General features: G+C 36.4%; 4 protein-coding genes across 9 annotated transcripts; 2 read left to right on the top strand and 2 right to left on the bottom strand.

Moving 5' to 3' along the window:
* Positions 1–886: 886 nt before the first annotated feature.
* Positions 887–7432, top strand: itprip (inositol 1,4,5-trisphosphate receptor interacting protein). Of its 2 annotated transcripts, none has more exons than XM_027017627.2 (2): positions 887–1077; positions 4489–7432. In XM_027017627.2, exon 2 carries the CDS (start codon positions 4503–4505, stop codon positions 6123–6125), a length of 1623 nt encoding a protein of 540 aa, XP_026873428.2. In that variant the 5' UTR covers positions 887–1077; positions 4489–4502; the 3' UTR covers positions 6126–7432. The 2 variants fall into 2 exon arrangements, with proteins under 2 accessions (XP_026873428.2, XP_026873427.2); XM_027017626.2 differs by lacking the exon at positions 887–1077 and adding an exon at positions 2749–2831.
* LOC113582065 (glutathione S-transferase omega-1) lies at positions 7330–10787 on the bottom strand. Of its 4 annotated transcripts, XM_035531682.1 has the most exons (8): positions 10707–10763; positions 10538–10576; positions 10389–10434; positions 9759–9867; positions 9408–9630; positions 8756–8857; positions 8349–8455; positions 7330–7859 (listed from the first exon to the last, which is right to left on the bottom strand). In XM_035531682.1, exons 3-8 carry the CDS (start codon positions 10417–10419, stop codon positions 7709–7711), a joined length of 723 nt encoding a protein of 240 aa, XP_035387575.1. In that variant the 5' UTR covers positions 10420–10434; positions 10538–10576; positions 10707–10763; the 3' UTR covers positions 7330–7708. The 4 variants fall into 4 exon arrangements, with proteins under 4 accessions (XP_035387575.1, XP_026873432.1, XP_026873429.1 ...); XM_027017631.2 differs by lacking the exon at positions 10538–10576 and having other exon boundaries at positions 9531–9630; positions 10707–10787; XM_027017628.2 differs by lacking the exon at positions 10538–10576 and having other exon boundaries at positions 10707–10783.
* A 340-nt stretch (positions 10788–11127) lies between these two features.
* Positions 11128–19031, bottom strand: chuk (component of inhibitor of nuclear factor kappa B kinase complex). Of its 2 annotated transcripts, none has more exons than XM_027017648.2 (22): positions 18557–19031; positions 17879–17983; positions 17590–17684; positions 17377–17494; positions 17196–17265; positions 17022–17110; positions 16845–16934; positions 16410–16534; positions 15516–15623; positions 15255–15390; positions 14938–15132; positions 14740–14842; positions 14349–14472; positions 14077–14237; positions 13934–13995; positions 13649–13758; positions 13511–13560; positions 13215–13323; positions 12957–13104; positions 12687–12805; positions 12500–12590; positions 11128–12174 (listed from the first exon to the last, which is right to left on the bottom strand). In XM_027017648.2, the coding sequence occupies exons 2-22, from the start codon at positions 17981–17983 to the stop codon at positions 12115–12117; spliced, it is 2268 nt and encodes a 755-aa protein (XP_026873449.1). In that variant the 5' UTR covers positions 18557–19031; the 3' UTR covers positions 11128–12114. The 2 variants fall into 2 exon arrangements, with proteins under 2 accessions (XP_026873449.1, XP_026873451.1); XM_027017650.2 differs by having other exon boundaries at positions 14086–14237.
* Positions 19032–21243: 2212 nt separating this feature from the next.
* Positions 21244–25974, top strand: plaua (plasminogen activator, urokinase a). Its single transcript, XM_035531781.1, has 11 exons — positions 21244–21326; positions 21744–21844; positions 21952–22006; positions 22416–22566; positions 23564–23661; positions 23914–23955; positions 24078–24255; positions 24398–24543; positions 24630–24770; positions 25130–25278; positions 25391–25974. The coding sequence occupies exons 2-11, from the start codon at positions 21773–21775 to the stop codon at positions 25586–25588; spliced, it is 1230 nt and encodes a 409-aa protein (XP_035387674.1). The 5' UTR covers positions 21244–21326; positions 21744–21772; the 3' UTR covers positions 25589–25974.
* The last annotated feature ends 1422 nt before the right edge of the window (positions 25975–27396 follow it).

The raw sequence follows: 27396 nt of genomic DNA, 5'->3' as shown, positions 1-27396 counted from the left end.
TCTGCACAGGCACTTCCATAGTGCCTAGAAGTGGTCTTCTGCATGCTCAAAGCAAATGACTGGATCTTCCATTCATCATCTATAATATGAGCTGTCACACCAAGATAATTCTTGTTGTCTTTCTGGACGGCAGTTCGTAACTTGCATCAGCTGACGCAATTTGCAGCGTCTCTTGTAACCCTTTATCTTCGACCACAGAGAGCGGTCTACAGTCCACAGCAATCCATCTCGCCAGTGAATTGGTCAATTTGTCTGACGTGGACTTTGACATTTTGTTTCTGAATGTGAACCCCGACATGTGGTCGAGTGTTGACTGGCGACACTGTTTGCTCGTACTAGGAATACTATCACATTTAGCAGCTAAGTTAACATTACTGACCTGCGCGCTAGCCCCAACATGTTTTGCGTTGAGGTGGTAACGAAGGGTGGAAGTGCTCCTGTGATAAGCAAACTCCTTCCTGCATAAAGTGCAAATAACATTTTTGTTTGTACTTCCATCTGAAAGTTTCTTGTATTTAAATTTCCCATCCACCAGCGTAGCCTCTTCCGTCATCTCCATCATGCTCATCACATTGTGCGTCAATATAATCTGTATGCCTGGAACTCGTGCACTGAGAAACGTTCCACGGTGCAAAAGTGTGATTAAAGTGCGCTAATTTTTTTATTTCGTTATTTTTCCTGTAATTAATTAATCGAAATTAACGCGTTAAAGTCCCACCCCTATATATATATATATATATATATATATATATATATATATATATATATATACACACACACACACACACACACACACACACACACACACACACACACACACACACACACACACACACGTGAACAGTTATCTCACGTGAAATACCGTCTAAATTAATCCTGCTGGTCCAACCCATGTTCTTTTTATAGGAACGGCAAAACGATCTCATAAGTAGACCATTTCCAGGAAATGACCAATACGCTTCTCTACCATGAGTCAAAAACAGTAAGAGGAAAGGCTTTATTGCTGAATAGTGGTACTTTCTCTTCCTTGTTCCAAGACAATGTTCCAACTCAAGGATTAAATTCTAGAGCAAAAAGGCAAGTTTATGTTTTCTTAATAATATTAATATTTTTTTGTGTGTATCGTGTTAGTTCACAATTCGCGTTAGGCATTAAGCGTTTTTTCCCCTGTATCCTACGTTACAGATTATCAGCCTTGCACAAAGTAGCCTGCGTTAATACAGGAAGCTGCATGCCATTCCTTTCGCATCGGCCATCAAATAATACATTATTATTAATAATAATAATAATAATAATAATAATAATAATAATAATAATAATAATAATAATAATAATAGCAGCTCATATAGTTAGGCTTCCTATTGCTAGTCTAAATACTAGCCTATTACATCTTACACAAGGAGGCTAAAATGGTGAAACCCTCTTACTGAACGTTACCGTAAAACAATTACTTGGCTAACCTACATAGATACCATTTTTTTCTCGTCGCGCATTTGCTTATCATGTTCTGTTAACATGTCAGTGAACATAACGTCTGCTGCACCGTATCAAACTACAGCTCTGATTTCATGGCACTAATGAGTTCAGTCATTCCCCGGACTATTACACACACCTGGGTTTTGGAACACTAAACTTAGTTTGCTGACTGCAGTATTTCCTGTTCTCTGTATAGGCCTAACTTACGATGCTGACTTTTAAGAAGTTTTTCGGTTGACGACTGAGCTGTAGATAGCCAGGTGATTTGCATAAAGTATACAACATGTTTTGGATATGTAGGCTAAATAGCCTACAAGCGGGCGTTTGTTAAAATGAGAAGAAAGTGTTTGTTTCACTTAGCATTTTACACAGCCACCAATTCGCCAAGGACCCGCTTTAGCACTTAGGTTTCAGTTGTCGCCAGAGTGCAGCATCTTTCTACACCGTTTGTGTTTGGTTTTATACTGTGCAGGGTAGTATGACTCACATTGCTTCCTTGATAGTGTACGACAGAATATACTTTCGCAATTCTGGTTGCCATTGCATCTCTTTTTTTTTTTTTACATTTGTGTTTATAGGTTTGGGGGCCGTTTGGGTTTTTTCATATACTGGTTCTAAAACGATACTTTAAAAACAAACAAATGTAAATTTGAACTTCTAAGTGAAAAAAAAATTAGCTATATTAAGACCTTAAATATACAGATATAAATAGCTATAAATATATATAGGCATATATTTAATTAATTTGATCGTCACCCCCCTGGTGTCCGAATCCTTTACAACCATACTTTTGACCGTTTAGCTTTAGACATTTAACAGTTTACCAGCTAACTAAGGATAGGCGCCATCAAAGCAAGTGGTATGTTAATTAGCAGTGACACAGTAATGCACCTGTTGCCGGTAGCGTCAATTTTGGAGCACCTTTTGGAGCATTTTTGGAAGGAGAAAGACTTATAGGTGATGCAGGAGTCGTTTTCCCTATGGTGTTCTCTAAACTCCAAATATAGTAAGAGGGCATTTTATTTACATTTTTGTAGCTTTGTCATTAGAGTTTAGAACTATTCATAAAGGCAACACATCATCTTTAAGTTTTATTATAAAAAAAAAAGCTTAACCCATTTAAAAAGGAAATTACCAACCAAATTAAAGGTTAGATAATTAAAGCAGGTCCAAGACTTAAGCTTATTGCAATGCCAGAACCAACAATGGATTTTTTTTTTAGTTTAGGATTAATCTGGCTAGTCTGTGATATCTGACTTTTCTATTTTGTGTAGAACTGATTGGATGACAGCTTCTGAACGTGTAACGATTCCCACAGGAACAGGCGAGAGGCAGGGGGCGGTCTATTAACAAAGGTAAAGCAAACACGAAAGGAAAAGTAACCAGAGGTACGGGGTTAACACTGAAGGTAAAACGATATACGAAGGAAGTAAACAGAAAAGCAATGGTGACGACAGTGCTAGAAGCGTGACTTACCAAAATAACCGACGAACTAGACCGCAACACAGGGTACAAATAACCAGGACCATTAGGCAGTAAACAGACTCAGGTGAACATAGGAACAGGGAGAACCAAAACATGGACCGGAACGAAGGAGCAGACGAGGGGCGGAGGAAACGAAACTAAGGAGCGGAACCAGGGAGAGCAGGAAAACTGACGTCAGGGAAACCATGAAAACAGGGACGCCAGGACGGTGGCCATTTGTGACAGAATGCTTCAGATTTACGATGCCTTCTGATATCTAACTAATATCTAACTAATCCTAAACTGTCATCTCATACATGAGGAGCACTGAGAGGCTTGTGTGGGTTTTTGTGGGGTTTTTTTCAATTCTTTATCTTCTTAGCCTTTCTTACTGGTCATTATTTGTAGTTTTTTTTTTTTTTGTATTATGAACCTTTGTAGTTCTAGTTTTTCTTGTGTTTGTGTAAGCAAGTGACATATGTAACAACTGTCACGGCACGGCCCCCTCTTCCCAGACGCCTCCGTGCGTGTGTGTGTGTTCGTTTGCATGGCCACACCAAGTTGTGTGCTTCGTTGTGCACGTCTTGTTACGTGTGCTAAATAAACGTCTGTGTCTGCAACACGGGTCATCTCTGCATCCTGTCTAGACTCCCCCATTAAACAACTAGTTGATGTCAGCCAAATTACGTATTTTATTATGCAATAATTCAAGTGTGTTTCTCAGAAGCAGAACTATGCAAATTACAAAACTTTGTTCACTGTTTACAATAAGGTTCCTTCCTGTATTATGTTTGAAAGAGCTTCTATAAATGCTTTTAAATAGTATCTGATATTTTTAAAATTAATTATTAATATTAAAATGAAAGTCAGATATTAATCAGCAGAAGGATGAAATTAATTTAGCTGGCTGGGTGTCACAAAATGCTCTAATTTGTGGTAATACAGATATGTATTACATATATGTACATATGTCCACAATAACATCATAAAAAACTGTAAATTGTAAATTTTATATATACATATTATACATTCCCTCTTCATCCGTCATTACATATTTATTTATTCATCAAACCACATCCATTTCCCTGTATCTCTCCTCAGCTTGGACAGAACAGTTACAAAAGCATTTCACTGCCAGTTATACCATGTATGACTATGTACGTGACAAATAAACTGGTAGCGCTAATACGCTGCTGTATGTTAGATGACTCACAGAAGTTTATATATTTAGCGTAGTATGGGGTTGACTAACTGTTTCTACAAACAGTAGTGTAGCAGTATGTTTGTCATCTGAATTGGTATGTTTTATGACAAATTTTGTGCTCAGGCTGTATTGAAAAAATAGACCAAAAAGAGATGAGTCATATTGGAGTTTTCAACAATATTAGTTTTTTCAAATTTTTTTTTTGTTTGTTTGTTTTGTGACGGCTGTGGTGCACCTAGCAAGTAGCTACAGAATTTACTCATAAAACGGCTTAAAGAAAATCTATATATTTTGACATTCTGTAAGACAAAAATTTGTAATTTTCTAAACAAACTTTTCCACAGATATCCAGTGTGAGATGCAGGGGGCTATATCACGGGTCTGCATGGTGGTGGTAGCTGCCATTCTCAATCACCCGCTGCTTTTCCCTAAGGAGAACACAACCATCACAGGACAAGAAAATGACATTTTAGCTCGGATGAAGGAACATGAGGAGAGGATCCGGACTGAACAAACGCGTCTTGAGCTGGAAATCTCTAAAACAGATCAAGAAGTCCTGAATTCTAGCTTTGATTGCTATGGGTGGTACTTCTGGAGTGCCCTTTCTCTTGTCATTTTCTTTACAATTGAAGTTTGTAGGCAGGATCTGATCCCTGGCGAAGCACCTGACAGTGCTGAAGATGAAGGCGGCTACACCAATGGTGGAACTGTTAACGCTAAGGTTCTTGACTTTGATAAAGGTGTCCTAAACAAATTCTGTGAAACTAGCTTCCATCCCTTTATCCATGAGTGTGGGAGAGTGCAGGAGTTTGTTGAGGGCTTTGCAGATGACCTGCTTGAGTCTCTGAGGAGCATTTGTGACCGTGATGTTGACATGGAACTTGAGGACTTTGTTGGAGTGGGCAGCATGTTTGAGTCTTGGAGAGTATGTAAGCCTCCCATGTGTGATCTCATTGTGCCATTTGTAACTCCGGAGCCTTACCATTTCCAGTTCCAGCTGTGGTGTGGTGCATCCTCCGACATCCCAATAGGTCTGCAAGGATGTGGAAGGATTAAGCTGACAAATACCAGTGAGAACTACCTGGACTGCCTCTGTGGGACAACAAACCTGGGTGAGGACATGCTGTGTCTGCTTCACAACAGAAATGACAGTGCCAAAACTAATGACCATGCCTTGGAGAAACTGCTGTGCTCAAGAAACACTACTTTCTTATCAAAAGATCAGGTGATGAAGTGGTTCCAGATCTCAGTGACCCGAGCATGGGGGCAGATTTCTCACAAGTATGAGTTTGAACTCACTTTCCGCAACCTGGATTCTCCTGGGGCGTTAAAGATCAGGTTCAGCTCAGGGAAGGTTATTGTTCTAAATATTACACCTGCCATTCAGCTTGAAGACTCAGATGCTTACTTCATCTCTCATTTTCCTTGTGACACTGGCAATGCCTCAGACATATATTGGCACCTTTCGTTCACTGTTTATGAAAGAAATTTGCTTAAACACATGGCAAAGAGCCTTCCAGAAAACTCTTGCCACCTCTGGTGCCTTCAGCTAGTGTCTTTCTTACACAGAAAGCAAGCAGGTCTGACAGGAATGAGTGCCCTTACCAACTACCATTTTAAGACTGCTCTCTTGCATTTGCTGTTGAATAAATCTCCTTCAGCATGGCAACCACAGAATCTGAACCAGAGGTTGCAGGACTTGTTGGGCTTCCTACAGAAAAGCCTACAGGAAAAAAGGCTTAGTCATATTATCATAGGGAACCCTCTTGTCCCAGCAGAAATTGCAGTTCCGAGAATATTCCAAACTGCTGAGCCAATAAACCTTTTCAGACCTTTGGTAATACAGAGGCAAATATATGCCAAGATGGTGGAGCATTTTCATGAAATGCTTAAAAATGCAGCAGTCCTTATTCAAGAGTACACCCCCCACTTCTCCAATGGTGATGGTCATCATGGATTCAACCACCGAGTCGTACACTGACTCACTGTACAAATGGAAATAAGAGGACTCAGTTGCTTGTTGCTCTTTGCTGACTTCCAGGTAATAATTACAAGATGAATTTGTATATATTTGGGAGCACTGAATGACTAAAGAATGACTAAATTCCTATATTAATAGTGTTCACTTTAAGTTTAGGCAGCTGTTACTGTGGTAGTTTAAACCACCTCAACTTATATAAGACACATCTCCAAGTAGTGTTATACTAATAACATCTAATAATATAATGTGGAAAAGGAATTCTAACATTATTATATGAGAATCATTGAAGGTCTTTTTGTTTCTTACTTCCTTTTTATGTTTTGGGTATATAGGAAGTCTTTTTATCACATGCAGAGTATATTTATATAGTGCTTTTCTAGGTCCAAGCCTGACGGGCCATGTATGCATATTATGGCAAGTCAGTTTACTTTGTGTAGCACTTATTACAATATAGACATTGTCATAAAGCAGCTTTGCAGCCCCATAAAAGCAAGTCAAGGGTGACAATGGCCAAGAAAACATCCTAAAAGATATCAGAATGAATCTTGAGGGCAACCAAGGTTCAAAATAAGAACCCAGCCTTCCTCTGGAAAAGTGGATGAATAATCACAGAATAAATTTAATGTTCATCCAAGTTTGACTGATTCCTGTACATTAAGTTAAAAATGAGCAATTTCAATATTAAACTTTCCTCCCTGAAGTTTAATTATCCTATCCACCTTCTCTTTTGTGGAAAATAACATTCAGAAAAAGGCACTGCTACTGCTGTTTTGAAAAGGTTTTAGAAGAGGGGCTTGCATTTCATTGACACTCAAGTGTTGAGAATTCAGATGCCTGTAGGCCTGGCTATCAATTTTAGCCAGATATCATGCAGAGTCCGTCATGTGAAACTTTTTTCCACCATGCCAAGACTCTTGTACCAAATTCCAGTCATACCAATTCTGTATCATTCCACAAATGGTCAGATAATACATATGGTACTTAACAAACAAGTGCTGTAAATAGTCAGAACTTTAGAAACTTGTAACCTTTTGTACAACCTGTAATAAATAGACCAAAGTTATTTTGTACTTCTGCTTTTCAGGTAGGCAGTCAGTTTGGTATTGGTGCTGTATGATGTCTTTTTTTCAGACTCTCATGCCAGTCATATCATATCATGCCTAAACCACAAAGGGAGTGATAAACATGACACAAACGAATGAACAACATTTGTAGATGATGAGTTTAGTCAAACGTCATAGTGAGGTAACAAAAGAATGTCTGCAATTAAAGCTTTAATCAATTTTAATAAAACATATCCAACAATATATATTGTCCATGTTTCAAGTAATTCATCCCCCATTGTCCATGTTTCAAGTAATCCCCGCTTTCATTTCAAAGGGGCGACAAACTAGTCTGTAACATCTACATGCTTGAAAGGAATAAAACATCCCACAAGAAAGGAGACAGCAACAAAAGAAACACACTATTCGATCATTTTAAGATTACAGAGGAAAATAGATTTTTTTCTGGATAGATTAGAAAAATCAGATTAAGAAATTTGATCAGAAAATGAACAATTATTCTCCAGTGTGGATATAAATCTATAAACCATAGTCATAATTAGGATTTCCATCCAGGTATGAGTTGAAAAAGGCTTTGTGGGTATCCGTGTTGTGGATAATGTCCTTTACTGCTGGATCCTCTAGCATGCATGAAACCCACTTTTTCAGCTCCAGAAAGCCATCCAGACAGCTAAGAACAAAAACGTTTATATAGTTTTCAGAAATGACAGGCATTTATGACATTTGGCAGATGCTCTTATCCAGAGTAACTTACATATTTAGCCGTATGGTTGTATGTGTGCTCCCTGCGAATCAAACCCATGACCAAGCTAACATGTACAAGCATGTACAATACATAGGGTTAGCACATATTTATATAAATGGTAATGATGAGCTGTTCTGCTTTTCTTCTTGGCCACCTGTAGAAGGCGTGGCCCATCACAGAGTGAAAACAATGGGCAAGTAATCAGCTACACTTACATATTGACTTAACCATGATAACTGTAATATTTCTGAATAGGAGACCTGCACTAAAATTCCACTGTCTTCACCTGGATCATTTGTACGGCTGATCTTTTATGTAGCATTTTATGTAGTTCTCTCATTGTGCTCTTGCATGCAGGTCCTACAGATCAAATGCTGTCTATGCTTAAATCTTGGATTAAGAAAGAAAACTTACTGATTCAGCTGCCACGCCTCCAACCTCTCAAACCAAGGCCAAATCAGGTAATCAATCATAGTGACCGAGTTGCCTCCAAAAAAACTGGTTTTCTTCTTAACAAGCACCTGATAAAGTTGAAGAAAAATAAAGATTGTAGGTTAGAGTTCATATATTAGTTTGGTAAAAAACCACCAAGCCTGAACAAGATGCATTTGTATTATTTACATTTATGGCATTTAGCTGACGCCTTTATCCAAAGCAACGTACAATTGAGACTGATTGAGGGTTAAGGGTCTTGCTCAGGGGCCCAACAGTGGCAACTTGGCAGCAGTGGGGCTTGAATCAGCAACCCTCCGGTTACAAGTCAAGTACCTTAACCACTGAGTTACCACTGTCTTATTTGTAAATTGAACAGTACAACTTGCCTCATTCAGCTTGGAGAGCTTCTCCTTAAACTCTGCTTCCAGTGCAGACACATCCTCACCATTTTTCCTGCTTCCAGGGATCTTGTAGAACAATGGAATGACCTGAAAACAAGTTAATAACATGTATACTATTTTCATTCACATGTGTTTTGTTTAATTAGTATTTGCCTGTAAAATATTTAATTTAATATATTTTCTAGTGTTTACATTTTTTTTTGTAATATATGAACCTTCCCAGAAACAAATGGGGGGAAAAAAGAAGAATTATAAACCATCCATATAAATTAAAACAATTGAAAGCTGATTTATTGCTGCTTTTTATTTAGGGTTTACATTTAAAGTATGTCATTTTCTTAACTGTTCCACTAAAGTTTAATACAAAAGGTGATGCATTCATTAATATGTCCAAATTTAAATATGGTTCACTGACCATTAAATAAAGGAAGGGGTTACTTCAGTCTCTCCAAAGGATAAGGATAGTTCTATCCCTTCTACAGATTTTGCTTATACATAAGAAACCTGTTTAGATTTTTTATTTGCTTAGAATGATCATTTGTCATAATTTCTAACTTCTCAATAATTAATTTTTTCTTTTTATAAAATTCTTCATACCTCAAAAGTCACCACTGTGCCAACAGCCGGGAGGGCATACCTTTGAGTACTCCTCTAGCAACATCTTCTGTTGAGCTTTTTCAAAGGGGTCTGAGGGAAACAGTTTTTTCTCTGGATATACTTCATCCAGGTATTCACATGTGATTGGTGATTCATAGATCACCTGACCAAAGGGGGTCTCCAGGGTCGGCACTAGGCCAAGAGGGTTCTTCGCCAGGAACCATTCAGGTTTGTCCTTCAAATTGATGTTCACAGTTTCATGCCTATAACAAATATGCAGTAACAATAACATTCAAGAAAAGTGCTGATTTTAAATGTGATCCTCTAATCCATCTACTAGTATATAAAAGAAACCAAAACAATTCACAGTCATGCAAACATCTCAACTTACTTAACACCCTTGGCACTAAGTACCAGCCTTGTTCTCTGGGCAAAGGGGCAGAATCTCATGCTGTAGATCCGTATTTGACCATTGGGAACTGGGCCGGGAACACATGTTCCTACAAAATAAATCAATCAGTTGGCAAATGAATAACCTAATCTTCAGACTCTTCATAATGACACTGAGCTTTTGAACTATAATAACCAAAATTAGTTTATAATATGGAAATGTTGACTTATTTAGATTTTAAAATGATCTCTTGCTCAGCAAACTAAGCAGTGGTGACTATGTGCTTTATCATGAACCTGTCAGCAAGGATTATACACACAACTCAGTTGCTATGTACACTACAATAACTACAGAATAACCCCCACCCAGGGTTGTACCACACAGGTGGGCTTTTTTGGCAAAGTCATCATGAAAATATTAAATTCATTTAAAATTATGAAATCAATAGGAAGTTTTACTTAAATATTTACAAACGACATTATTAATGCAACGTCTAAGGTTACGATTCACTTTCAATTCACAGCACAATTTAACCAATTTCACTTGTATATTGCATAGCGTCAGAAAAGCCAGATGAACCATCTAGATCGTCTGCACTCTTGGAAAGTTATCTTAACATGCTTCCTTCACCTTTGCCATAGCACTTTTGAGTCGAAGCCATAACTGCCGTCGGAGCCTACAGAAAAAAAAAAAAAAGCAAACATTTAAAGGAAACTTAGTTGACTAAGGTCAGCAAGATGTATTCAAACTTGGCTAAGCTCGAGGCCTTTAAAATAAACCTGAACGTTGCGTGAAGTTGACGTTAGATTATTTGACTCCTACGAGAAAACAAAAACGACTTTACACACTTTTGCAGGTTTATGCATTATACATGACGCATTTTCTTACATTCTATTAATATCTCAAAAGTCTAGTAATATCAAATCATTTAATTCATTTAACACTGACCTTTCAAGTGAAACCCAATGCTAGTGCCTTCTTTCATGCGACGGTACGCACAGCAGGAAGCAATTTGTATATGATGTCGGTAGCTATAATGACAGGGCAAGCCTTAGATTTACCTCCCCTCAGCCGAACGTTTTCAAAGTAAAAGCCTTATGTGTAACCTATTGTATAGCATCAAAAATGTACGACGTCGAGCTTTATAGCCCTTGGTACAATTATCAATTAACATTTAACCATTATAGCCTACTGCAGATTAATGTGATCGTTTTTACAGGTCCGTCTATTAAAGAAAAAATATTTTACAGCATACTTAATACATTTTAAACTTTATGTAGTAGCAATCTGGGTTATAGGAAATATGTCTAATATTATATACACACTACAGAATTTTTCATTCAAATTTCAGACATGAATAAGTAGAGGATGGAGAACACTAAATACCTTTATTTTTGTTTAAAACATTAGATGAAAATAATATAACAAATTTGTGTGTCCTTTGTACTGACTACCAACCTTCTGTGTAGAGCTGATTATCTTTGGGCAAACAGAAAACCAATGACGAATGACAATGTGATTTTCCACATAACAACAAATCTTTATCATGCTTATTTCCCCAAATTCATAATGATCAGGCCCTCCTTCAGGCCTGGCATTGCACTGATGACTCTATGACACTTCATTTAAGAAAAAGAAAAAAAAAATTAGCACCTTTGGTTTCCCACTCCTCTACAACCAACACAACCATGACAAATCATCAGCCACAGGATTATTTTTATGGACAAGTGCAGGTTCTGATTAATTGAAAAACAGAAGAAAGATTTCTTTCTAATCAGAATCATGTATATGCCATATTGTAAAATTAAACCTGTGTGTGTTGTGTTTCTAATATGAGTTGCTTAACTTTTTTCTTGATTTATTAGTCTATTAGCAAGGGAGCCTTTCTTGAAGGTTTATATGGTTTATAATAACAGGATACCACCCTGACTCTGAATTTTACAAGCCAAGTAACTTTCAACAGAGTAAAATCTCTGGGTATTAAACCCACTCCAAACATTCACAGTGAGCCTCTAAAGTGCATCTGATGATCTATGTAAATCAAATCCAAATAAGACAGCTAAAACCTCAAATACAATCAGCCCATACAGAATAGATTAAGTTGGCCTACAACAATAAATAAATACCTGTGAATTTAAACAGTATGTATAGGCTTTGCTTGCAATGGGTGGTATTTCAAACATTAAAAATACATCATCATGACATAAATGGAATTATGATACACAACACCGCAAAACAGGTATTTTCAACAGGTTACAAGAGTGAAAAACCATATATGCCAACAGTAACCCAATCATGTGAAGCTTATGAATAGTACTGCAGAGAGTAACCATTTATTACAGGTCATTATCATAATCTATAAACGTTGTGATTTTGCAATCAGGGATTCATATCTAGTCCAGCTCCAGTCTTGATCCTGAGTAGAAAAATAAGACAAAAAAGCAGTTAGAATATTAAAGCTAAAATATATCCAAGGCCTTGTCTTTTTGCCTATATAACTGATATATATCAATAATTGCTTTTGCATGTATTTCAGTAGAGCGGTTACCTTGCATAAGAGTTTACTGATAAAGCTTTGAGATATTTATACCTTCAAATATATGTTTAGTTACTGCAATCTCTCCCAAAGAACCATTCAATAGCCAAAATACCTTGTGAAATTATGGTATCTGCATTCCCAGATCAAGTTAATAATTTAATAAATAAACTATATGCATTCATCCTAAAGATTCTGAACTCACCTCTGGTTTTTCCTCCGTTGTCTCCTGCAGAAGACTCGTGAGCTGGCTTAAGTACTTCTGGTTCTCTTCCAGTAGATGGCTGACTGTTTCACTGGAAAGCAGAATTATTCGAGTTCAGTTGTGGCAAGAATTTTGAATACATTCAATCACATGTCTCCATTTAACTAGGTATGACAAGAAGCCTTACCCATCCTGCTGGACCTGCAGGGACATTGGCAGGCGTGGTGAGCAAGAGGGCTGAGGATGGGACCAAGCTGACAGGGAAGAGGACATCTCTGTGCTGTGGCTGCGTGTGGTGTTCTGTGCCTGAAAGCATACACATACCCTCTTTACTGCAAATGCAGTAAACTGCCTGCCATAAATTACATTATGCACAATAATGCAGTTAATTATTTGTACAATTAAGAGAGGTCAATTTCATAAACCTTCATAAAGTCTCTTAAAACATGAGCCTTACACAGGCAATCTTCAGTAAGTGCCAGAACTCCCTCTGACGCTTCATCTGCATCTGCATGACAGTGTTGTCTGCCTCTTTAATGTTGTCTAGGGTTTTCTCTATCTTGGGAAACAAGTCAATTATCTTCTGTTTGCTCAGCAGAATTTTACTGTCAAAGAAAATGAAACACAATATGTTAACACTTGGTGGGCATCAAGTCACTTTTATAAAGTGTGAAATAACTAAAATCAGTTAAACAGTATGGTTTTAACTTTTTACCTGAGATGTGCATAGAGATCCTTCAGTACTTTGTCCTGATTCTGTACAGTCTGAACAATGACCTTCACCATCTCAGAGCTGTCACTGTAGCCATGCTGAGGGTCATTCACTGGAGGACAAGCACAAGGAAGAGAAACCTACAAACCTGTGCTAATAATATAATAGTAACCAGTTTTCTTCATCCAAAACCCTAAAGCCACATGTCTGGAGGCAGCTGATCATACTGTTAAATCTGTGATTCATCAATAAACAGTTATTATTCATGGCAGGTTAAAAGTGTAAATGACAAAACTTACTTTTGCATTTTGCCTTCAGTTGTTTGTAGAGCTCAACAGCTTTCTCCTCACTAGAATGACACCAATGCAACGTTTCACTAAGCAAAGTTTAGACAAGTAATTTAAGTTTAAAAAGAACAGATACAAAAGAATATTTACAGCTGCTCCATGACGTCTCCTTGGCGCCTGGCATAAGGACTCCGTTGAAGCTCAACAATCTCTGAGTGCAAGGCCATAATCTCCTCATCTAGATGACCAATTTCTGCAACCTTTAAGACAACAAATTACACTCATGAACTGAAATACACCATCTCTCATTACTGCTATTTCAACTTCATCAAACATTGCACAAACAAACTTCATCATTACTCCTAAACTGCAAGCTAGAGGACACACATACACAAGTTGATTTTAGGAATTCAGGAGTAAATTTTTAAATCACACCTGTCCAAATGCAGCAGCTTTCTCTTCATTGTCCTGCCAAGCTTTTAGCATCTTTTCAGAGGCTACAAATAGCAAATGATCAGTTTAGATCCATTTTCTGCTTAAAGAGTTTCTGTTTAAAGAGTCCAAGTAAAGGAACTCACAGAACTTACATATGCCATACTGCATCTGATCACTGTACTTCTCCAGATCATACTGAATGCTACTTTTAAAGAAATCGAGCTTGGCTTTCAATTGCTGAGAACATGAAAACATCAGATTCTTGTATCTAGTGAGGTTGGTGTTGTATCGAAGAAGGCTCAACCTATAAAAAACAAGGATACACAATCAAGATGTGAGATGATAAAAGCAGCAGAAATAATCTGAACAACAAGGGTATCCTGCTATGCAACAGGCTTTAACGTGATGGGCATACATGGCAGCTCTTTGGCCTTGGAAAAGGCGGCTGTAGTCCTCTCGAAGACCACAGACATAGCTCACCGCCTCACCCCAAACCTTCTTCAGGGCACTCAGGGGGAGCTGAGTCTTCGTCTCACGTACTTAAAAAAAAAAAACTTAGAAAAGTAAACAATGACGAAATAATAGACACAGCCTACTGCCAGTAGAAACAATTATGGCCTTATTGCCCATGACTGAAAACTCATATTGAGAAATTGAGTCTAGGATATCATAATACATGACACTGATTTTATTTTATGAACCTTCTAAAAAATCTGATATGGTGTAGGGATAGAATACAAATTTGTGTAAAATGGAGAACTTAGCCACCTGGTAAATACTAAACCGGAGATTCTGGAGATACCCACCAATGAAATTGACACTCTCTGGAAGTGGCCTGGCAGTAAAGGGTCCAGAGTACTTGGTCAGGCTCTTATCAAACAGATACACTATGTAGCTGTCCCATCCTCTCTAGTAGCCAAAGGTAAACACCACAAAAATATTTGGGTCAGTTTAAAAAACACTATGCTGGAAAAAAGAATAAACATAAACTATAATTCTCTTACAACTCCATCCAGGACACACTGTGCTGCAGGCTTCCTCGGGTCCAACATCACACCTGTCTCCTGGAGAAGCTCTTGATTCAGGTGCTCAATTTTTGTCTCAGCCTCAATCCTCTGCTGAAGGGAGAGGAGGCCCTCCTCAGGGCTCAACAGGAAAGAGTGAACCTGAGTCGTGGTCATGTTCAGGATGTGCACAACCTAAAATAAAGAGACATGCATCAACTGCGAAAACCCTCTGCCAGCATGGATTGCTTATAGGGGTCCACCAAACACTGCTCATAAAGAAGCTCATAGTTTATACTGCTCTCAAAATGGCTGACCTTCATTCTGAGTATCTGATCAAGAAGTCCAAAGCACTGTGGCTGTTTAGTGTCAGGGTTCACTCCCCCTCCCCTCTGAACTGGGTCCCACTTCAGCATCAACTGTAGCAAAGTCTCCAAGGGCTCCAGCAAAGTTCTGGTAGTATGGCATTTGTAAATAAACCTCATTCATGTAGTTCAAAACATGTTCATCTCTCAGGATCACTGACCTTTTGGTGCAAATCTGAGCATTCAACTTGGCATGTTTGGGAATTTGGTTACCTGCTAAGATTATTGGGGTAAGGAAGGTGGGTTGAAAATCGAACTTCTCCATTCATATCCTCAACAGCCATGATGTCTTTTGGGCCCTTGTTACGCACTTTGCTCGTCCTAAAGAACATGTAATTGAGCCAATATTACAAATAAATAAGCAAACAAAAATAAATAAAAATACAGAAGATATACATCTGCAGACCCTGTATATGTGGCCCTTACAGAAATGGGTTTAAACATTATTGAGGGAAGAGGACCTACCGTGAAATCTTAATTCCATATATACTCTTAAAGCTAAAAGTTATTTAAATAATTCATTAGCTCATTTTAATAGTCCCAGCACAAGTCAGGCAGTGTTTGTGAAGAAATGCCCATTTTGCTTTTACAATAATCTGAATAGCCTCTTTGTAGTCCAAAGAGCCATTTTGTTTGATTTCAAAACCACCAGTGATGCTACATGTGCCTTCTGAGTTTATTATGCAATGTTCACAATGCTAGTTCAGTGCTAGCTAAAATGGTGTGAAAACTGTTAAAATGGGTACTGTTTTTCCAAACAATGTCCTGCACATGCCTCTTTATACTGCATGTAATTGTTCGTTCAATAATATGTTGCATGCCCAAAACCTATTGCAAAATTACTGTAAAACAGTCCCTAAGGCACTGAGCATCATATTCCTAACAATTTTGTGTAATAGCAGTCTGTGAGATAGCTTTAAGATTTAAAAACATCAAAGCCTAATCCCTGAATCTTCATTTGTGAATACGATGAATTTTTCGTCAAAACAATCTGAATGGGTATTTCTCAATGAATGACTTGTACAGAACTTTTGAAAACCTGTGGAGTTTTCTTTTAATTCCCAGATGGCAAACTGTAACACTATTTCCAGTTACTAAGGCACATACCACTGTACAGGCTGCAGGTTGTGTAGAAATGGACGAAAACCACAGCTACACTCAAAGATCATTGTGCCAAAACTCCAATAGTCCACAGTGACTGTGTATGGCTTGCTCTCAAACAGCTCTGGGGCCTAAAAAGTAGAAAAATGTCAAACTAGTGTCAAACAAATGGAAAGCCATATCAGAAAGACAGAACACCAAAGTAATGGCATACATTCAAAGAATGGACTTTAACAAGCTTTTCTTATTATGACCTCTTAAAATGCATACACAAAAATTCAAACAAGGTATTGTGACAAAGGCTGAGTGCAACAAGCACACCCAGTTGATAAATGTGTGTTCTGACCACCAGACCAAAGAGCCAATTCTCTGCCACCTTCCTGAATGATGGTCTCCATCACGGTTATGCTAAATTCCTTTTTTTCATAAAAGAAAACTTACCAGATACTGCAGAGTGCCCACAAATGATGTGCAAAGACTCCCTTGATCCAAATCTTTGGCATAACCCAGGTCTATAATCTTGTGGACCAGCTAAACACAAAAACACTTAGGGTACATTTCTTTCTTTTTTTCAAATTACAAACAAATGACATTGATATGCAGACAAATATAAGGTACCTTTCCATTGATGTCTTGAAGTACAATATTCTCTGGTTTTAAGTCTCTGTGAATGATTTTGTTTGCATGGAGATACTGAATTCCTGAACCTAAACAAAACAAAAAAAATTTCAATTTTACAGTTCAAAGGCATTCAAAACATAAAAGGATACTGTCAAACGCATGATACTTTACCAACATCATTGAGTAAGGACAGCACATCGCTTTCTTTTAACCCACAGCAATTTTCAGGTTTGCTTAACAACTAAAATAAAACAAATTACATGATGATATGATGGAGAAAAAAAACAATCTCTCCAAAATCAAGTGGCAATTACATCAACTATGATAAACCAAATATGCAAAATATGAGCACCTTACGAAGGTCTCCCCTAGAACAGTATTCCATAGCTAAAAGTGGTAAGTCATTCAAAGCAATGTGCTTCATCTCTTCAGGCACATCTCTTGCTGTCACCACATTGATGTGGTTAAGTCTAAAATAAGGCATAAGGAAATATTTAAAAATTTTTCTTTATGAACCAAACATGTAAATTAAAACTATATTCTTAACATCAAAATAAATACATACTTTTTCATGATCTGAATTTCTCGACTCCATCTGTCTTTATTCTTTGCATTGAGCTCTAGCCGACAGAGTTTCACTGCAATTTTCTCAGAGGTTTCCTGTATAAAACATACAGAATTATTTATTTTAACTAATCTCCATCTTGGTCAGATGTCTACATAAAACAAATATATAAAGCACATGATAATATATCTTCAATGAGGATGACTAAAAAGTGGATTAGGCATAGTTTCATGCAAAGTTGTAAGATTAGAACAGAGCAGATATAAGACTGATTTAATAAATTCCACACCTGATGTTGATATAGGTAGACATGACCAAAGCCTCCTGTTCCTAGTCTTTCCTTCATCACCCAAGATCCACAAACTTGAGTCTGTTTGAAAGGCGGTTTCTCCATCTGCACAAAGCACAAGATAGTCATCACTCACTATAGAGCCATCATTTCTTGTAGATTTCCTTAACGAGGGTGGGGACGAAGAACACTGACAACGTTTACCTAACACGCAATTAGCAAGCAATGCAGCATGTGTTGGTTTAGCATCGTATACTAGCATTGGGTAGCTAAGCCATGTGTGAGACTACTTAACAGTAATATGACAACAGTATTTAGGACTTTGTCCTTCAGTCAAACGGTACCAGTAAGAAACCATTAGCTGGCTATCATATTAACCAGTAATACAGTTCGTGGGTTAAATGAGTTCGTATACTTAGCTAATACTGACTGGAGAACACTAACCTAGCTATCTTAGGTTACATGTTTTACATTCAGCTACATTTATGGAATCTAACCTAGCAGGCGCCCTTATCCAGAGACTTAAGATAACAATAATATCATGGGTGCCATGGCTTTAGGTCAGATATCATTAGAGAGGTAAATTTAAATCATATAAACATACAAGTACGTTGTTTAGGTTTTATCTAAAAACTAGATAAATGTCAATACTAAACAGTCAACATTAGATTATCTTACCTTGGCTTGGCTCACCAATTTATGTTGTTAGCTTGATCGGACCGACCACATGTGTCGAAATTTGAAGAATCTGATAACTAATTGAACGCGCCAATTCATAGAAAATAACGACAATATCCATTACATTTTCATTACATTATATTTCGGAATCTAACCTTGCGAAAGTTACCTTGTTAAAGAGCTAGATAGGTTAGGTATGTTAGCTAGCTAGCTATACGTAAACAACTCGATGTGTCCCGGAGGCAGTCCAGTCAATTATGTAGCTAGCTAGCTACATTTAGCAATCTAGCTAGCTGTCTTGCAAAAGTCAGCTTCCCATGACAACGTTTGTCACGAAAAACGAGAAGTATCGAAGATGATCAACAAAAGTAAACAAATATAACAGAGATGAAAATTAAGAACACACAGTCTGTATTATCAGATGATGGTGAATGCCACACCACAGACAGCTAGCTAGCTGCCTAGCTAGCGCTAGTATTCGAAATCGAAACAAGCTAAGTGCGCAGGTGCACCGCATTCACGCTGCTGACTGCCGTGTGAACTGATCTTGGACCTGTTTTCCAAAACATTGATTTTAAGCCTGTACCAAAGGATAAACCTAAACTGATATCAGATCAGCAACACGCACATATTAGATAAATACACTAGACCTGCGTGCATTTCGTAAACGTGCTCAAGCTGCCCAACAAGGCTGGACGCATTCACGAAATACACGCAGGTCTGGTCATTGCTTCTCATTTGTATAATAAACACCTGTTTCTGGGATCTGGTAAAAAAAGAAGAACTTAATAATTCAGTAACTCATGATAAAGAGAGTGTCTTATAAGAAGAATCATATTTATATAACTAATTATATTCCCTTTTCAGTCCAAAATCTCAAAGTATCAAAAAAGAAATAGAGTAATGAGAACATGTTTCATACTTACAAGATAAATTCATGACATAGGAGATTGGTAACAATATGGGTATTTTATTAGAATTTGAGTAATTGATGTGATGCAAGAGGCTAATACTGATGAATCCACTGTTGTGACATCCTCTTGAGGCACCGTTAACTAGTATCTATTTGATCACTTACAAGGTCTGTGTGGTGTTCACTTCCTTCTTTGCATTAGCATTTTTATGTTTTCACCATTTCTGTTGTAAAACTTCCTAGTCCATATTTCGGAACAATGAAATTGGCAGGATAGGAAGTGTACCTCCATGGGAAAAAGAAGTTTGTTTCAAATATAAGATAATCTTTTTTTTTTTTTTATCTAGATGTAATAAAGCAGTATTTTCCTGTCATTTCTCATGCAGACTAGCTTCACTCAGATCCATAGTGCACTTTAATCAGATTTAAACTTCTCTGAGTCAGTGATTACTAAGATTATCAAGAAAATATTCTGTCATTGGATACATCTTGTTTGTTCCTGAATTTTGTTGATCAGCATTTATCTTCATCTATAGGGAACATACACTCTAAGATGTCTCATACTGAAGAGGAAATCTATTCAGATGACTTAGATTTTTTTTCACATACAAGATGTTTGGTCACATGAAATTAATACAGTTGTACTGTGATTACACTGTAGCCTAATTAAATATAGGCTTCTGTTGCATTATTGATGTTTACTGTGAGGGTTCACAGCATTGTGTTATAAATTTGCCAGACTGTTTTCTATCAATTGTATCATCTATTCTAAGACAACTAAGAAGTATCTGAAATGGACATGAAGTCTATTCAGAGAGGATATAACGGTGAAATCCTTTTACACCAACAATGTGTTTGTCTATTTAAAATGAACACACACATTGTTCTGATGATAAATCAGATTTGAAAATTAATTATAAAGTTGTTTTTTTTTTCATTATATGAATAATTACTAAAGCCTATGAGGGAGACCTTTATGCTGCATTATCACTAGAAAGCTAGTAAAATAAATAACTTATAGTCCTTTTTTTCAGGTATGTGATTCAAGTTCTCATTTCTCAGAAAGCTTTTCCAGTTATGAATGAATGTTTTTAAGGCCATTTTTATATAAAGCTTGGTACTTTAATTGCTTACTAAACTTAACTCTAACACTTGATCAACAAGCCGAGTGGTTTCATTTATTATTGTTGTTAACAAATGGGATCTGTATGTTTACATCAATCATAAAAGGAGACCTTTAAGTGCAACACTGGAACTTTTCTGATATGCTGAAGCGGAAATGTCTGCAAGCATCTACACATTTCATTAAGTATATGTGATGATGTCATTCAGCTTCAGGCTTTGTCCCATTCTTCAACAGCTCCAAACATACTCTGGAACCATCCAGATATATTTAACAGGACTCATTTTCCAGTGCTTAAATATAACTATCGGAAGCCTTGTTTATGTGTAAGCTGGTGAATCTAAATCCAATCGTTAAAAAACAAAGTTGTGATATATAGGCTGGAGAGACATCAATCACAAGACCAGATGTGAGAACTGGTGAAAAGAAAAAAGCCTTATTAGGAACATTTCCTATTACACCTATTCAGTGTGAAAAGAGGAAGGCTCTTGAGTCAGTTCTCATGAATCATTTCTGAAAATACCCTACATGTCTACCTCATACAATACAAAACATGCGTTGGTCTTCTTTGGACCCGCCTATCACAGACAAAGAATGCTATATAAAACATGAACCCAGCAATCAATACACAACACACAATCTAGACAAAGAGTTCCTTTTGCAACCGAGGGCTATAAGAGCAAGAAACACAGGACAGAGGCTGTAATCAAAACCACTGCATTTATTTCTGAAAGGTAAGCATTTCTTTTTATACAGTTTTCATTTTTCTGCAAAGGTTTACTTACTACAATGAAATATAACACTGAGGTTTCTCCATCAGATATTGTAGAACAGTAAATTACTGTGAAATTACTGTATATCTGGAATATTTCAAATATACCTTTTTAAGGTCCACCTCAATGCAACCATTTTGAATATTTTACATGATTTAAAAATAGTGTAATGTCAAACTAAAATTGACTTATTTGTTGGACATCAAAACAGCATGTTATTATTTATTTGAGTTGTCTTACCTTATTCTAGTTGTATAACTTGTAACTATGCAACACAGCATTCTAAATGGATTCTTACTTCTATGTACACCATTTAAAAAAATATTTCAAACCATCAAAAAGATATCAAATAGTTCAGTACAAAATAATGCATTTCAGACACATCATATAAGGAAGCCACAATCAGAATGAAGTTGCTGGTGACATTGATGATGTGGTGTCTACATGATGTTGCTGCGGTATGGAGAAAAAAAGCAGAAGTATGTATTCTTACTTCCTAACACATATTCAAAAATGAACTGCACTTTTAAAAGGTTCTTCCCTTCTAATAATAACATTTCCATACTTTCATACTTTCGTACTAAAGCACAAGACATGGATAAACAATGTCATTCTACCTGCAAGAGACAGACAACAGCATGGTAAACGCCTATTACCAAACACTATTGTTATTACTGCTACTACTTCTACTTCTAATAATATTAATTATAATTAATATTAAATCTCATATATATTATATAGCAATTTTAAAACAAAATTTCCAAAGTGCTTTATAAAAAGATGGAGTAGAAATAAAATGTAATTGAATAAATGAAGATAAAAACAAGATAAAATATAAAGCAAAGAAAATAATAAAGTACTATATTGTTCACAAGTTGATTAAGAACTAATTTTATCAGACAGGTCTTAACTTTATACTTAAAATGCCTAAATCTTCAAAATTTTTCTCTATAATTATATTTGCTTAAGAAGAATCCAAACTTGTTTTTAGATTGTATTGTGTACACATCTGCTTCCCAGTAATGATTTAGATGTCTTTTTTTTTTTCAGATGGTCTTGCGCAGTGTGTTGAGGATGGAAGTAATGGGAGTGAGTACAGCGGTACAATCTCTGTCACAGCCAGTCATCACAGATGTCTCTCCTGGAACATTTCTAAACATCTACAGATTATCTATGGCCTTGGATCACATAAATACTGCAGGTACTCCACTGGACTGCCCCTCAGTTTACAGTCTGTTCAGTCTGAGATTTTAATACATCCACTGGGTCTACAAGGGAAAGAAAAAAAGGAAAGAAAACGCAGGCAAAACCCATTCAAAAGAAGTAAAAATTATTAGAAATCAGATGAAAAAAATGTATCGGTGCATTTTTAGTACATTTTAGCGTATGAAGGTTTTGAATGAATGAGTGCCTAGAAGTTTTCACTAAATATCACTCATTTCTTTCTTTCTTTCTTTATTGGGTTTTTTGGATACAGTGTCAAAACTATAGTTTCAATATGATGGAACTAGTAGATGGAAATATGCACATGAAAGTTTTCATCTATCAATTATCATTGAATTATCTAGTTCTAAGTCAATGCTGGACTTAACAATTGACAGTTTCTTTTAGTATTTAACTGAGTATTGGGGAATTCCAAAGCCTGTATGCCACGCTAATGAATTCATAAATATGTTAGGGTGGCATTGTAGGTAGATGATGAGAGGTTGTAAAGATTCATCTTCTATTCTGGGTTTGTTATTCCCCTAACCTCTTTTTCTTTATTCAAGACATGTACATTGTTGTTTCTTACACAGGGGCCCTACCCTTTTAAATGTAGGTACACAATTGAGTCTTAACCAGAGCTATGTTGAGCAATACAGTCAGAGTGGGTGTTTTATCTCACCAACATACAATTTAGTCAATTTATTTGAGTGCATATGCATTTCTTTTGTATTTTGGGTGTAAGCATTATTTGGGGATATATAAGTTTCACTGTGTCACTGGTTTGAAATGTCTAGTAATAGAAATGTGTATTCTTTTGAGTTTCAGATAACATAGGAGATGGTGATGTTGCTTTTTTTGTGTTTCCCTGACCATTTCTTTTAAAAGCCTGAAAGTTTAGGAGGACTGGAAAGGTCTGTGAGTTTCACCTGAGAAAAGGTGCTTGTTTTTGCACATTGTGGTAACTGCCTGACCGTTGACTGTTTTCTTTGCAGGAACCCAGATAATAGCCCTATGCCATGGTGCTTGGTCAGGAGGAATAAGCTGATTGTTCGTGAATTCTGTAAAATCCCACGGTGTGAAGTTAAACCTAGTAAGTTGGAAAGTATAGTCACAATGTTTTGTATTCTCTGAAAAAAAAGAAAATAGGCAGAACACTTGATAAATTCCCTGTCACTACATGTTGTGCTTTCTTGTAGATTTATGGTTCCCTTGTTTATGTTAGCATGTATTATATTCATTGCTTTCATGTGTTTTATAGAATTTCTGTGATAGCCTTTGATCTGAATTTTTGTATGTATAAACATTGGTGTACAAATAAAGTTATTATTTCTTTCTGAACCAGCTAACAGTCTACGACATTCTGAAACACTGAAGCAGGACACTGGTAAGAAAGTTTCATTTAATCTACTTATTTACACATTGCAGTAGTGTGTTTAAGATATTACCACATAAATGTAATGGCTTATTTTTGTAATTTGATGGAAATTATCTGTTTTACCTTTCCAGAAACAACATGTGGTAAACGAATTCAGAAACGCATATACAGGATTGTAGGGGGAGTAAAGTCTACAATAGAGTCTCAGCCTTGGGTTGCATCCATCTTCAAAGGTGAAGCATTCCAATGCGGAGGCACGCTAATCACTCCCTGCTGGGTTCTCACTGCAGCCCACTGCTTCCCTGAAGGGTACTAGAAAGTTTCATACATTAAAACTATTTGAAATCGATTGAAAACTATTTATTTGACGTTCTTATGATGTGCATAGGTAGTTCATGACAAATTGTTGTTTTGCAAATTATGAAATGTGTTACTTTCTTGTCTTAAACAGTGCAAAAACAAGCATCCACCGATTCTCTGTCCATTTGGGGAAGAATGCCATCAATGAAACTAATCTTAGGAAAGAGCAGATGTTTAAAGTGGCCAAACTAGTAATTCATGAGGACTACACAGGAAATAATTATAACAATGACATAGGTATGTGTTTAACTAGCTCTGCTGTTATTGCATGGAGTGATTGATTCTCGTTGCATTAATGGTTTGACCCTGGCATATGTGTTCAGCTCTGCTGCAGATTGTTGACAACAGTGGGCAGTGTGCACACAGGACACACTCAGTGAGGACTGTGTGCCTTCCCCCTCCCCAGCAGATGCTACCTTCTGGCTCCTTCTGTGATATTGCAGGCTATGGCAGAGAGAAGAGCAGTAAGATTAATATACTAATTTTTTTGTGTATAACGTAACCAGTGTATCATCCATAATAATAATGACCAGAAAAATAATTATAGAAAGTACAAGGTACAGTTTTATGTCTCAACTTATGTTACAGCATTAGGGTCAGTAGAAATGCCATTTTCCTATGATCTCAATGCCCCATGGGGAATCATATGAAAATCATTGGCAGTTTTTATTGACATTAATGACATTAAATTAAGCTTTGATTAAGCTTTTAAAATGTAACTGTTATTTATGTATTTGTTGTGGTTTAATCTAAGACCGCAAGTATATATTTCAAAATTTCAAGCATGAAAATCACCGTATTTTTTTTACTTCTCTCTCTTAAGATTCAGTGTATTTTTCACGGTTCCTGAAGGAGGCTCAAGTTAAACTCATCTCGCAGAAAGTTTGCCAGCACAATGACTATTACGGGGCAGAGGTTACTAATAACATGTTCTGTGCAGCTAGTCCTATATGGACAGAAGATGCCTGTCAGGTAACTCGATCAAAATTTTAATCAAAATATAGAATTGAGTAAACTACTTGTTAATTAGCTCAGTGTTTTTTTTTCCAAGTACTCTGCTCACCTTGTGATGCATTCTTAACAGGGAGACTCAGGAGGCCCTCTGGTGTGTGAAATGAATGGCCGGATGTTTCTCTTTGGAGTCATCAGCTGGGGCCATGGTTGTGCCACTGAATTTAATCCAGGTGTTTACACAAAAGTCACCAACTACAACCAGTGGATTGCACAGCATACAGGACTACCCTCCTTCACCAAAGGTATCATGTACCCACAGAAGGATTAGTTGTGCTCTGGATGGAGGGCACTTTTTTTGCTACACGAGTAATACTTTGCACATTATGGAGTATAACCTCTGGAGAATGTTTGTGTTATGCAATTAACATTGTTAATCGAGTCTTAGGTACTGGTGGTGCCCTTTTATAATGAGCATTAGCCAGTTTGAATTAGGAACATGGAAATGAGTCTTATAAGCTTTGTTAAGGATTGTATTAGGACCTAAAGTCTGAATATTAGGTGAAGTTCAGGTCATTTGTAACACATGACTGTATGCTGTGTTTTTAAGGGTGGTAGTACTATATTTTGTGATACTACTCTTATTCAGTTCTGTTTGTAAATTCATTCAAGCAGTGTCATGCAAATTCAAGTTCAAGCAGTGTTGATGCGTTCATAGTTATAGAGTAATTTACATTTCTATATTTATCTATCTATTTATTATTATTATTATTATTATTATTATTATTATTATTATTATAGCAAAACTACTATGTGCTTCTATTATGTTTGAGCTTCATTCATATACTTATATCCACTTAATTGTTTTTGCTTTTGAGACCAGTCAGTCTCAGGGTTCTTCAATGCCGCTATGTTCTCATAGACTTTAATGGTTTATACAACACTTTTTAAAAACAAAATGTTTGTTCATAAATGGTTTATTTCTAGTTTATTTATTTTATTTCATACTGCACATCAAATATGTTGTATTTATTTTTAATATTTATATATATATATGTACATATATATGTGAGGGCTGGACCCTGTTGATATACAGAGTAATGCTTTTATTGTAAGGTGCTTATAAATTAATTAACTTTCATGATAATTTATTATCAGCATGTAATTGCTGGCTTTCATACAGCTATTATAGGATCATTAAAATATTCAGTAAATATAAGTTGCATAGTGTAATTCCTTCTCTGTATTGCATTGTTTGTTACTGATCTCTCTTTAGTCATTGGCTTATTCTCATATGGTTATTGTGCACCCTCCTCATATCTCATACACAGTGCTGTCGTATCCTATATATGCCAATGGGTGGTATCCTTATCAGATTATATTATTGCTATTGTTGGCTGCAAGTGGGGAGAAAAATATTTCCCTGCTTGTTGGTCAAGGAGGAAAGGGTGTCCTAAATAAAATCTATTCATTATTTATTTGCTGGGTATGTAGGAGCTGGGCTAATTTCTTGACATAAATCATACGGATCTTCTGACTAATCAAAATATTTCTATTTTGAAAACTATTCTGGTCATAGGTACAGAAATCTACAACGTATTATTTTTTTTAAACTTAGTGGTAACGTGGGAGTGCAGCAAATTGTAGTCACAAAGTTAATTTGTGACGATCCCTGAGGAGTTTATCTTTAACTCAAGTGGAGTGAAAATAGCTTCACTAATTAATTTCAAAATATTAAAGCATAAAATCTCTCTATAATGTTGATAAAATCCCTAATTTCATTGTTTACTTTTCACTACTGCTTTGAGCAGTGAAAAATTGGAGACCTTTAATTCATCTTCAGTGTAAAAATGAGAGGTTAAAGATCACAAAAGAAGTTAACAATAAAAGTTAAATAAACTTGCTGTCACTTTAGTCTTTTCTTTAGTCTGTTAGGACTGTAGCCTATGTTGGTTCGTCAATGACCCTTAATCTCCACTGGGGAGAGCCATTAAGCATTTTTAACCGTTTCAAAACGGAACTAAAATCACTCGAATATCTTTTATTACAACAACAACAACAACAACAACAACAATAATAATAATAATAAAAAAACAATAATAATAAAAACAATAATAATGTAATATAATATAGTATAAT

This window comes from Electrophorus electricus, chromosome 11 (genome assembly GCF_013358815.1).
Source record: "Electrophorus electricus isolate fEleEle1 chromosome 11, fEleEle1.pri, whole genome shotgun sequence".
In the NCBI taxonomy this organism is placed as follows: Eukaryota; Metazoa; Chordata; class Actinopteri; order Gymnotiformes; family Gymnotidae; genus Electrophorus; species Electrophorus electricus.
Note: the sequence above shows the minus strand (reverse complement) of the source record. Positions and strands in the feature narration are given on the sequence as shown.